Here is a 12,050-nt window from a genome sequence, read left to right on the forward strand (position 1 = left end):
CCTCTAACTCATCCTGTCGTATGTTGTTGGGGTTTTTTTGTATTTTATTATCTATTGTGTCCTCTTTGCCAGTGCTTGCATGCAGAGAGAGGAACAGACTGCATGTTTGTATATTTATGTGTGTGGAATGAGACGTAACCCATCTAACACCTGTGCGTGTGTGCATTAAATCTGTGTGTTTGTCATCCTGATTCGCTGATCTAACAAACCCCCCCCAGACCACTAACTAACCAACTAACACCATCATCACAATTCACCCTAACAACACAATAACATAACATCATCACAATGACTAACAGCATTGAAATCATGAACCCTGACCTCAGTAACCCAACACAGCTTGGCCTGACACAAGTAACACTTCTGTGGCTGCCAACAGTGCAACAACTAACAACTACTAACAAGTAAATAGTACTAACACCTTACTGCATAGCACGAAGATGCCTGCGGAGACTTACTAACACCTGACTGGCTGGGCAAGTTTGCCTGGCAATGATGAGCACCAGCAGTCAGAGGGAACTTATTGTAGTGGGGAAATAAAGAGCTCACAACCTTTATGGGCAGCCAGACATGGTCAGTAATGTACTGTAGAATATCAGAGAGTGATAATGTACCACTAACGGTGACTTGAGTGTGACAAGATTGGATATCAGTGACACCTAAAAGCCTCTGTACAGGCTATTACACACCAAAATGAGCTGATTAAATTATAAGAGCACCAGTGTCACTTTAGGCAAAGCATTTAGGAAAAATCTTGTTAGCACATTAGGAAATAAATCAAATTGCGTCTTCTGCCTAGACCGTAAAGCAGCTTAAGCGTACGAACCATAAACATAAGTTGGAAAATTTCACTGATATGGGTTAAGTTGGCTTTTCCTTTAATAAACAAGGCTAACCTTTTAGCAAAATCACTATGGTTTAGTCTATTTTTTACCATGCAGTCACAGAATAATAAACTGCCTTTGAAGTCTGGGTACCGAGAGAATTGTGGCCCTGAAGCTTTGGGTTTCAGCAAAACTTTATTAATCGCATAGAGAATTTACAATAGACTTTTTGCTCTTGATAGGCCGAAGATAGAAGATTATGCCGTTTTAATTCTCAGAGCGCACAAAAGAAAAATGAGAGTTTACCACTACCTGCAGGAGTGAGCGGTATTTAGCAGTGCATAGTTACATATTTCTGAAGCCGGTTACATCAGCAAAGCCAAGAGGCGACACTACTCAGTTACACCATACAGCCAGCACTGATCCAACTGCTGCGAATCAAAGTGGCCAATTCCCAAAACCAATCAGGCCTTCTCCCTGCCAGAATGCATATAGATTGGTTACCAGAGCAACGGGGGCTAATTTGGCTGGTCAGCGCCTAGCTAGCGCTTAGCGCTGCCTTTGGTGTGAGTATATAGCGTGTCCTTTCCCTGTGCTTTGTTGTGTAGGTGACCATCTCTGTGGACGGCATCCTGACCACCACGGGCTACACACAGGAGGACTACACCATGCTAGGCTCTGATGACTTCTTCTACGTGGGAGGAAGCCCCAGCACCGCTGACCTGCCTGGTTCTCCAGTCAGCAATAATTTCATGGGATGTCTGAAAGAGGTGGGGCACATGCTTGATAGGTAAAAAAAAAAAACAACCTAATTATTGGCATAGGATAAAACTTTGCATGTGTAAAATGTCTTTCTAAGTGCTTAATGCTGTCCGCTTTGACCTAAGGTTTAAGAAATATTCATTTAAACTAAAATAAATTTTCTTTCTTCTGCCACGCATCACACAAACATTTTTACACACAATATCTTATAAAGCACACATACACCGACATGCTTCCATTTGGCAGACTCACACAAGTAGTCCCAGACACACACGCACACACCCTCCCCAGCATCAGAGAGAATCAGTGATGAGTGTAGTTGAGAGAGTAGATACAGAACTAAGCACTAACATGCTAATTAGGTACGCCACAGAGATGCTCCATCCATCCACTGTGCTTGAAATGGGCCACAGCACCACAGAAACAAAAACTCACAATGCACACATGCATGCATGCACAGAAAACACAGTCGTAGTGTAATATTATATGCCCAAATATTTCCGCTGAAACAGTTGCTGCACGCAAATAAACATACGTATGGATACCCAGAGCTTGATACAACGAAACTCCCAAAGACATCCTCACGCCCATCGGATACACACCCTGCCTGAGTCTCCCTTTCATTCACGCAGATTCACACAGAGGCATAAACAAACAACCAAACAAGCCAACAGATGATGTGCCAAACAGAGAGCTATCTGTATCAGTAGTGAATGCACTCTGTGTTGCTTCATTAAGAGTGATGATGTTTAAATGAGGCTGCCGCTGTCAAAGTGAACCCTCCACTGGCACATTTACATATTTAATACGATGATATGATAATCCATGTGAGCAAATTAAGATGTATGCTGCGAATCATCATATGCATGAGCAATCACGGCTGTAACAGTTTTGTGCATTGGATGCAGCACAGGCACAATCCTCCCCATAAACACCCACACCGTAAGACCGTTTGAAGCACTTGTTGTGTTCAAGAGCCACCCCCTTGCCTTAAACACACACACACAATAGCACCTGACATGCAGAAAATTAAAACGCAGAGCCAATGCAGAGGAGTATTTGGTTGCTCACAGGTCATAGAAGGAGGTCTGGATTAATAAAGCAGAGCCTGTGTGCTCATCTCTCAACATCAGAATGCTCAGCACAAGCACACTCTATACACTGAGTCAGAGAGCGGACTGTGTCAGGGAAAGCAAAGAGAGAAACAGTAAAGCAAAGAAAATAGAAGATGTAAAAGCAATCATGCAGGTGGCAGGGACAAATGGGAGTTTGAAAAGATGAAGCCGGAGTGGATGCTGGTCTTTAGGTTCTTGCTTTCATATAAAAAACCCATCAGAACATTTGAATAGAAAATGTGTTTGAATAGGTTAAACATTAATCGATGTGCGCTCAAAAGTCAATCAATCTTACTGTTGCTGAACCTTTTCATGCATTTTCCCCCAACGTTATCCTGGGAACTGTCACGTGTGTGTTCCCTTACAGGGAAACAGTCTAGCATCATTGTGTGTGCTAGTACATAATGTTTGGCTAGCAGAAAGCGGATAGAGGGATAGTGAGACAGAGACGCAGCGAGAGAGATACATTCCCCCAGCTTACTAATAAGAATTTAGCATTACTTTAATAATCTCTCTATCAGAAATGTTATGTGTGTTGGTTAAAAGTGAAGCAGCATTCAGATATCATTATTTTCTTTCAATCCCCTCCCCTCAAGGTGGTGTACAAGAACAACGATGTACGGTTGGAGCTGTCTAGACTGGCTAAACAGGGAGACCCCAAGATGAAGGTATGCGCTTTAATCAACACGTCCCAACAAGCCAGACAATGCTGAATCCCCTCAAACACCTCATGTCTCGCCCTGTGAGACTCACACTGTAGCGATGTAAATGGGATTATATATTTGAGAGGTAGCCACAAGCTTTTATCTTTTAGCCATTTCACAGCTGGAATCTGGCTTTATTTCGGTCTCAGACTACAAAGGAACCATACTGGTCCAGATAGTCACTACAGCAATTTAACAACTCAACTGTTTTCTGTACCAGGTAAGTGGGGTGGTGTCCTTTAAGTGTGAGAGTGTAGCAACGCTAGACCCCGTGACCTTTGACACCCCAGAGTCTTACGTGGCACTGAGCAAGTGGACAGCGAAGAAGGCGGGATCCATCTCATTTGACTTCAGGACGACAGAGCCCAATGGGCTGATGCTTTTCAGCCACGGCAAACCCCGGCAGCAGCAGCGCAAGGATCCGCGCACACCTCCAACCGTCAAGGTAAAAAAACATTCTAGGCTAACTGTATAATGTATAATGTTGAAATAAATTTTAATGACAGTGTTGATGTTTAGCAGCTATATTTTGGGTCACTGTAGTACAAAGTGCAGAAGTTCATATGAGTTACTTTAGTTTTGAAGGGGTGTAGCCAAATAAACAAAGTATTAGGTATTATCAAAGTATACATTTTTCAAAATTCTGATGAAATAGTACAAAATCCATTTATGAAGAACAGAAATTCATTTAGAATATTTTTTATAGAATATTATTGGCTGACCACTCACATACTGCAAGGTGGCTAAATTCATCTCATTAATCTTTTTAGTCTGCTGGATGTTGGAATGATTATCTAGATAGATATGAAGGGATGTTACTTATGAAGAAGGTGGAATGGTCCACTAGTAAGTATACGAACAGTAAGTGGAACAGCGTGCGGGAGTTCAATTGAGCTGTTTTAATGAAGTTTATTCCTCCAACGCATCTGTCGCTTATTAATGTGTACAAAGATTTTGCATCTGAAAATTCAGTTCATTAAAACGGCTACCTTTAATCATCCTCTCTAACAGGGCAGTGACTTTATAATCGTGACTGATATTCTGAGCTTTAGCTGCAGAATTGAGATTTTAAACAAATGAAAGTCCCCACTTCTACAAATTCAAGATGAATAGTTTCTTAATGAGAATTCAAAAAGAAGTAAATTGAACAAATTGCACTCATGTCACACCTGCAACTATAATTTGCATTTTCACAGCTTGCACAAATGTTCCTGTTTGGGTTTTTTTACACCTGTCTCCGGTTCATCTACAGGTGGACTTTTTTGCTATTGAGATGCTTGATGGACACCTGTACTTACTGCTGGACATGGGCTCAGGAACCACCAAGACCAAGGCCATCGACAGAAAGGTCAATGATGGAGAATGGTACCATGTTGACTTCCAGAGAGACGGACGCTCAGGTACAATCGCAGCTCTTTTAATTCTGAAGCTAATAGCAAAAGTTGAACTGACAGTAGCTGTGCACATTTTGAAGCAAGCAGCAGATTAACATGACCATTTTTGCAACCATCTGCATTCTGTATGTATTTAATTCACCTGTTTCTATTGAATCTGACTTTAAGGGGTTTTATTTTGACTATTTTAACCCAATTCATATACAGCAGGTCTGTCAAGTTTATTGTTCATGTGCTGGTATAATTACACTCAGACTAAAATTAAAGCTTTTGGTGGCCTGTTTCGTATCCAACTGGTAGACCCATTAATGCTACTTGACATCATAATCACATTTGCTCTAAACCTTTCCTTTCTGTCACAATTACTGTCAGTAGGTATGTAAAACATACTTGCACAATGTCTTAAAATCATTTTGCAGTTATAGTTATGTGCAAAAGTCTTGAGCCGCCCATCATTTCTTTATACTTTGCTGCTAAGGACCCAGATTCGCTGGTAAGTCTATCGAGTGCTGTGCAAAGTCTTGAACAACACTTCCCCAGGCTTTCTTAAGTTTTTCATTGGACATTCATTGCTTGTTAATTTATTTTTAGTCCAGTTCTTGTACTTGTACTTGTACTTGACCACTGTCAGAGGAATTGTTTTTTTTTTTGTTAAGCAATTTAAGACTGGCCTATGAATCGCTAGATTTGTTGTGTCTATGCATAACAGAAAAATTAGCAAAGAACCCATTTTAAATTGTATCTTTAGGGATCTTTAGGGTTATTAGCTGCCTGTTGCAAAAATACATAATTTGTTCCAAATGTTTTTAAATTTAATCAACTCAAAATACCAAAGATAATACAATTTGGGAGGCATAAAATAGTATTTTTGCACCAACAAGGTGATTCCCAAAAGAGCCAAAAACTTTCCGTATGGTGCGTACTGTGTTGTAAAAAGTGTAGGGACAAATTGGACGAGTGAGGACAAAAGAAGAGGTGGAAAAAAACTATCTACAGCATCTGAACAGCATCTGACAGTTATGTCAAAAGAAAAGGAAACAAATCCAGATACAGGACCTGTGAGATCTGGCCTTTCTGCCAGATCCATCTACTTTCCTACTCTTCTTACTTGTAATCTGACAAGTGAGAGTTACACTAGTGAGTGTCTGTAATTGATGGAGGCTCTATCATGGTTAGTGACTGCATTTCATCCAGTGATGTTGGGAATTTTGTTAAAATTGATGGAATTATGGAATTATTAAAACACTGAAAAGTACCATCAGATTTTGATCTACCATGCAATACCATCTGGAAAGCACCTGATTGCCAATGGCTTCATTTTTCAGCATGACAATGATCACAAAAACAAACTACCAATGCAGTGAAAGCATACCTGGATTAAAAACACACAATGAAACACCATCAGTCATTGATTGCACTCCTCAGTGCCTGTACCTCAACTTTATTGAAGCAGTGCGGGATCATCTTGACTGAGAACATTGCAAAAGGCAGCAGACATCCAAGGAAGAGGTTTGAAGTGGCCTTTAACCTCTTAAGCCCCAAGCCTACCGGATCTCCTGCTTTTTGCCCCCGTATCAGGGGGCGTTGGGGCTTAAGAGGTTAAGAAGCCCGGAGAACTATTCCTGAAGACTTCTTAAAGAAATTAAAAGAAAGCTTGCCATTGAGTTAAGGCTGTGTTGAAGAATAAAGGTTGTCATGTCAAACATTTACTTTTAAACTCATTAGAATTGTACAAGCTCTGTTTTTGCCTTACACATACTCTATTTCCATGCATTTTTGCAGGTGTTTCAATGAACTGGTGCTCCTATTTTTACATTTTCCTAGCAAAATATAAAGAAATGAGGGGTGACTTTATACTTTTGCACAGTACTGTACAGTTCTATTACATATGGGGATGTTTTACACATGTCAGCCTGTTATGAGCATATAGTTATTGCTTGAAACTCTGTGTTAATTACAGAGGTCTGTAGAAGCTGCCTTTCCTCTCAGTGGGAATCCTATTTGTTTGCTCCAACCGCGCGTTACTGTTCCAAAAGGAAATATATTATTAGCAAAAAAAATGTTAAATGTGGCATTTTTTAACTCACAGGGACTACCTGAGGACTGTGTAGAATTTCAATTACTTCTGATTGTAGCTGTGATTTGTGGTGGTGGTGGTGGTGATGAGGAGGAGGAGTACAAAGAGAGGCGCAAGGATGATGATGATAAAGATGATAATGATGGCACTCATAATAGTGGTGCTGGTGGTGATGGTGCTGGTGATGACAGTGGTGATTGTGATGAGGATGTTCACGCTGAAGGTCATAACAATTACTGATATTGTTTTGATGTCTGGCGACGTGTTCAGGAACTATTTCGGTGAACAGTGTAAGAACAGCATACACGGCCCCGGGAGACAGTGAAATCCTGGACCTGGATGACACCTTGTACCTCGGAGGTTTACCTGAGGATCGTGCTGGACTCATCTTCCCAACAGAGGTTTGTGTGTAGATATCATGTGCTATGATAAGCATTCTAGCTCAAATAATTAAAAGAAAATTTCCAGCAAACATCAAACCTTTGATTCCTCACTTTTTCCTGTGTTTTAATATAGTCAGTGTGGGTGTTTAGGACTGGCAGATGATGTCAACTTAAGCTCTAGTAAAGTGTGGCAGTTGCAGACAATAATGAATAACCTAAACTCTCCATATTAAAATTTTTTATCTACATTAACAGAATGTCTGATTCTGCCGGCAATCTACTTACAATATACAGATTTTTTTCTTCTTTTTTTGTAACATTGACCAAGTTAATTTCAATAAAGTCCAGCATTCCAAAGCTGGAGGAGAATGTGCGAGAGAGCTGTTAACAACTCGTGTGCAGCCTGTTACTTGTAATCTGACAAACGTGTAGGTTTTACGCATGTTTCTCCCAGGAAACAGCATGACATCATAGACCAACGAGAAGCAGTGGAAGATTTCTGCGGTAGAATGGGAGGCGTTGGAGGTGGTGTTTCACCAGTTCATTAAAATACATCAAAACAGCAAGGTCCCACTTCTTACAAAGAAGCAACTTTAACACCATTGTGGGCACAGTAAAAAAGTGCCATGCAGAGAGGAAGTTTAAAATAGATGCTATGACCTAAAGAGGTACACTAAACAGAAGTCATTGTTTATAGTGCTTGTATGGTTGGCAGTGATCTGGGGGAGAAAACTGTGTGCTGTCCATGGTCCTGAACTGTGAAAAAACAGCAGGGAGTTTGAATGTCATGAAGCTGATTTTTGGGTGGCACATAGCCTTAAAAGGATTTATGAAAAATAAGTCTTTGGAATTTTAAATCAAGAACCAGTGGGCGAAAAATAAAAGTTTGAAAGAAACATTTTGGTTCCACCTGCATTGAATGCTTTCTTATAGTTCAAGGTTTCAGGTCGTTTTTGATTTCCTCCAGCAGATTACGGAATAATTTGCCATGGCAATCAGCATGTCTTCAATTCTCCTGGCATTCAAATATATTAACACAATTGGAGAAATTTCTTTAGCTTGCAGCATGTGCTCTCTGTTCTTGGCAACATCTAGCCTTGTCAAGCACAGAGTGACTTAACATATCCTTTTTTATTTCTTTTGCTGTCTTTCACCTCTTATTGTTAGTAATTTGGTAGTATTTTAACTCCAGGGTAAAACTGACCGTAAGTCTCCAGTACTTAATCAATAGTGATTTAATTTACTGACCACAACTTACTGAGTGAATTTACTGAGCAACAACTTACTGAGCACTTGTGTCTGCTAATCGAAAGGTCGGCGGTCCCTAGCTCTTCCTGCCCACATGCCGTAGAGTATTTACCAAAGACACTGAACTCCAAATTGCACCCACCAGAGTATATGTGAAAGTTAGAAAAACGTAAGGCATAGACTAAAGAGCTGCATGAATGGGTGAATTGGGCTGGTAAAATTACCATTTAAAACATATTCCCAAATATACAGATTATTTTATTATTATGTTCTTGTTTTTGTTGTTTATACTTCTTTCTCCTTTTGGCATGGACATGGAATTTTCATTTGTTTTTCCTGATGTTTTATCAGTTAATTGAGAAAATAACTGGCGGGTCTATAATTGAAATTGATTTTAAAAAATTATATTTGGGGAACTTTTTATGTTAACAATATTAATAGGTATATAAAAAAATTATTAAACTAACTTTTAAAAAAATGCAGCTTATGCATTTTGCAGTGTTTAGAGAATGATTTTCAGCAAAAGGTTTTAGTAATTATAGATGAAACAACCAAGTTTAAACTAATTTTTTGTTTTTAGATTAATAAAAAAAAAGATTACCCCAATACCTGTTTTATGCAAAGTGTGTAAGAAATAAAAATACATCATGATGAAATAAATAAAAGCTGTACAGTGATGATACAAACATTATTTGTTTGTATTTAGTTTTGCAACACACACTGCAAGAGTTTGGACAAATATCCAGTAGTCATGACTCAACACTGGCATCCTCTTCTTCAGGTGTGGACGGCGCTGTTGAACTACGGGTACGTAGGCTGCATCAGAGATCTATTTGTGGACGGGCAGAGCAAAGACATCCGGCGGCTGGCTGAGGCCCAGAGGGCGGTGGGAGTGAAGCCCTCATGCTCCAGAGAGCCGCCCAAACAGTGCCTGTCCAACCCCTGCCAGCACAACGGTATCTGCAGGGAGGGCTGGAATCGCTATGTGTGTGACTGCTCTGGGACGGGCTACCTGGGACGCTCCTGTGAGAGAGGTGAGAATAACAGGGTAGGAGGCTGGGGACGAAGAGCAAGAGAAATGCTAATGTCTCCTTTTCACAATGGAGATGAGTAAGAGAGTTAATTAAAGTCAATGCACAGCCACATTGGGTGAAAACTTAATAATATGTCATGATGCAAATTGTAGTCATCATGACAGCTTTGTCATTTGCTTTTTTGCCTGAGAACACTGAGTAATGCCAAAGGCATGAGTGACAGATGATGTGGGGTGGAAGCACAGAAGTCTTAAGATCAAAAATAAATCAGCTGCTGAAAATATGTTGTGATCACTTGGTTGTAAAAATTTTGGTTATTTGTGACTTTGAATTATGCTTTTTCACTCATAGCAGATTAAATTAGCGTGATAGGTGCATTAAAAAAGGTGCACTCATAAAATAAAACGGTAAATAAAAATGTGACTAAAGCATTATTTCATTTTTTTAATGCTGAAATCAGATGTCCTGATGTGTTTACTTTGCACTAAATCCCTGGTGATGGAGTGTAGGAAGCTGAAAATAAAAAGAGGAGTAGATACTGTATGGATAGGTGAAGATAAAAAATGAAAAAAATTCGTCTACTAGCTCACCAACAAAAATAATAACGGTGCAGGTTTTCTATCTTTGGCTGTATTTTCTGTACCAAAGAAAGAATAGTGGAAAAGGAGAGAGGGAACAGAGGTCGAGGAGAAGAGGTGGGAAGAAGCAGGGCTGCAGACAGGACTATTGGAGTGCTATGGATGCAGTGACTGGGAATCGATGGGAGAGGAAGTGTGCAGAAAGCAGGGAGCAGGAGCTGTGACAGAGGAAGGTGGACTCACCAGGCTGGAACCGCCATATGACAGCGGGTGAGGAGATGAGGAGGAATGGGAGATGGGAGAAGAAAATCTGACAGAGAGAGAGAGAGTTATGAGAAATGGTATGAGACCAGGGCGGGGGAGAAATGGAAAGCAGGAAAGATTGGCAGAGGGACTGATACAGGCCTGTTTGAAGAAGCGAGATGGGCGTCAGACAAGAAGAAGAGAAGAAATGTTGTTTGTGCCATAACCGCTGATGCGTCTCAAGTGATGATTGTACTATCATCTAGCAGGAGATATGCCCATGCAGACTCACACACAGGCTTTCTGAAAGGAGTTGATATGAAAATGTTTTATTTCATAGGACAAACATCCACAGTGTGTATGTTTATCATAGCAATGCAGCATCTATCGCTCTCTTTTCCTTAGCTCTGTGTATATCTTACTTCATCCCACTCTGTGTGCACTGAGGGGTCACTAACTGGTGGTTCAGTGGATTAAAGGAAGCCCAGATGGAGAAGCAGATGGAGAGAGTGATTGGCCATGTTTATGCCTTCTACCTGCGGTGTCTCCCTCCCTTTTTTCCCCTCCCTCGTTCTCTCTCTCTCTCTCTCTCACTCCTTTGTTCCCCCTCTCTCTTCATTAATGAACAAAGATGCTCGCCACGCTCTGGCTCCGAGATTGCTTTTATTTTTTAATGACACATTTTAATGGCGAGTATAATGGGAGTAGTAAAATGACGAATTTGAATTTATGGCTAAGAATTATTACTTTTCAGTCAAAAAGATGACATGTCAAGATTTTCTAGGATAAATTGTGCTTTTTTAAATGTCAACAGGGGTTGATACTCACATCACCCTGCTGCTAGGGCGGTGTGCGTGAGTGCGTGTGAACCCTGTGTCAAATAGTGGCTATTATATTTTTATTGTTACATTGTGACCACTGTGCAAATGTTAGCAGATGTTTAGCCTGGTTTTTATTTATTGAAATGGGGTTTTTTTTTGGGGGGGGGGGGGTTCAGTTGGAGATAGTTTAGTTCATATTAGTATTAGAGTACAAGTGCTTGAATCCCAGTGATGTAGATATCCTGATCCCAATTCCTTGTGTTGGATGTGTCGACAAAGTGACTTAAAGTAGCCTGACATGTTTTTTACTTAACAACTTTGGAAGAACAAATCAAGTTGGAAATGAGGGTAAGAAAGTTAGAAGGCATTGAGAGATGAGCCGGGATCTAATTTTGGGATTTTCGGGGGATCGATGACATGAGAAGAAAAAATGCAGAATGTGGCTGGTCTTATCCTTTACTTATTCTGTTTGTATGGTCCAGCTGGTGTGTGCTACAGGCGTCAAATGATGCAACAGTATGTGACACAGCCAGCGTGCATTGTATCGTCAGTCTTTTTCTTTCCCCAGCATGAACGGGCTTCCATACTTTTCTTCTCACCAACCCTCTATCCTCTGTTTGCCTGGTAGTGAGTCAGGTGCTGTGATGAGGAAAATTTAGTCAGCTGTCTCCCTTATCAGAAACGTGTTCATGTGTGTGCATGCGCAGGGGCGGGTGTATGTGTGGCTGTTAGTTATGTTATGTGTGATATAACAGGCCAACCACCTTCTTTTTTTCCTCAAGTTAATGAGGGTTCATTTGCATTTTAGCCAGGAGCTTCTCTCCTTTTCCCCATCCTCCTTTCCCTCTTTCTTGCTGCCCCCCCCCC

At 40.6% G+C, this 12,050-nt stretch overlaps 1 protein-coding gene across 14 annotated transcripts in view; it reads left to right on the forward strand.

Annotated features, from left to right (window-relative positions):
* Positions 1-12,050, forward strand: part of nrxn1a (neurexin 1a) — a 67,013-nt gene that overhangs the window by 28,965 nt on the left and 25,998 nt on the right. For all 14 annotated transcript variants that reach the window (XM_042219760.1, XM_042219761.1, XM_042219756.1 and 11 more), the window contains 6 exons: positions 1,433-1,594; positions 3,298-3,369; positions 3,626-3,850; positions 4,658-4,805; positions 7,147-7,277; positions 9,289-9,541. In XM_042219760.1, coding sequence (XP_042075694.1) covers positions 1,433-1,594; positions 3,298-3,369; positions 3,626-3,850; positions 4,658-4,805; positions 7,147-7,277; positions 9,289-9,541 — 991 coding nt within the window. The remainder of the gene's footprint in view (positions 1-1,432; positions 1,595-3,297; positions 3,370-3,625; positions 3,851-4,657; positions 4,806-7,146; positions 7,278-9,288; positions 9,542-12,050) is intronic.

This window comes from Haplochromis burtoni, unplaced genomic scaffold (assembly GCF_018398535.1).
Source record: "Haplochromis burtoni strain Fernald_Lab_line unplaced genomic scaffold, NCSU_Asbu1 Contig_37, whole genome shotgun sequence".
Lineage (NCBI taxonomy): Eukaryota > Metazoa > Chordata > Actinopteri > Cichliformes > Cichlidae > Haplochromis > Haplochromis burtoni.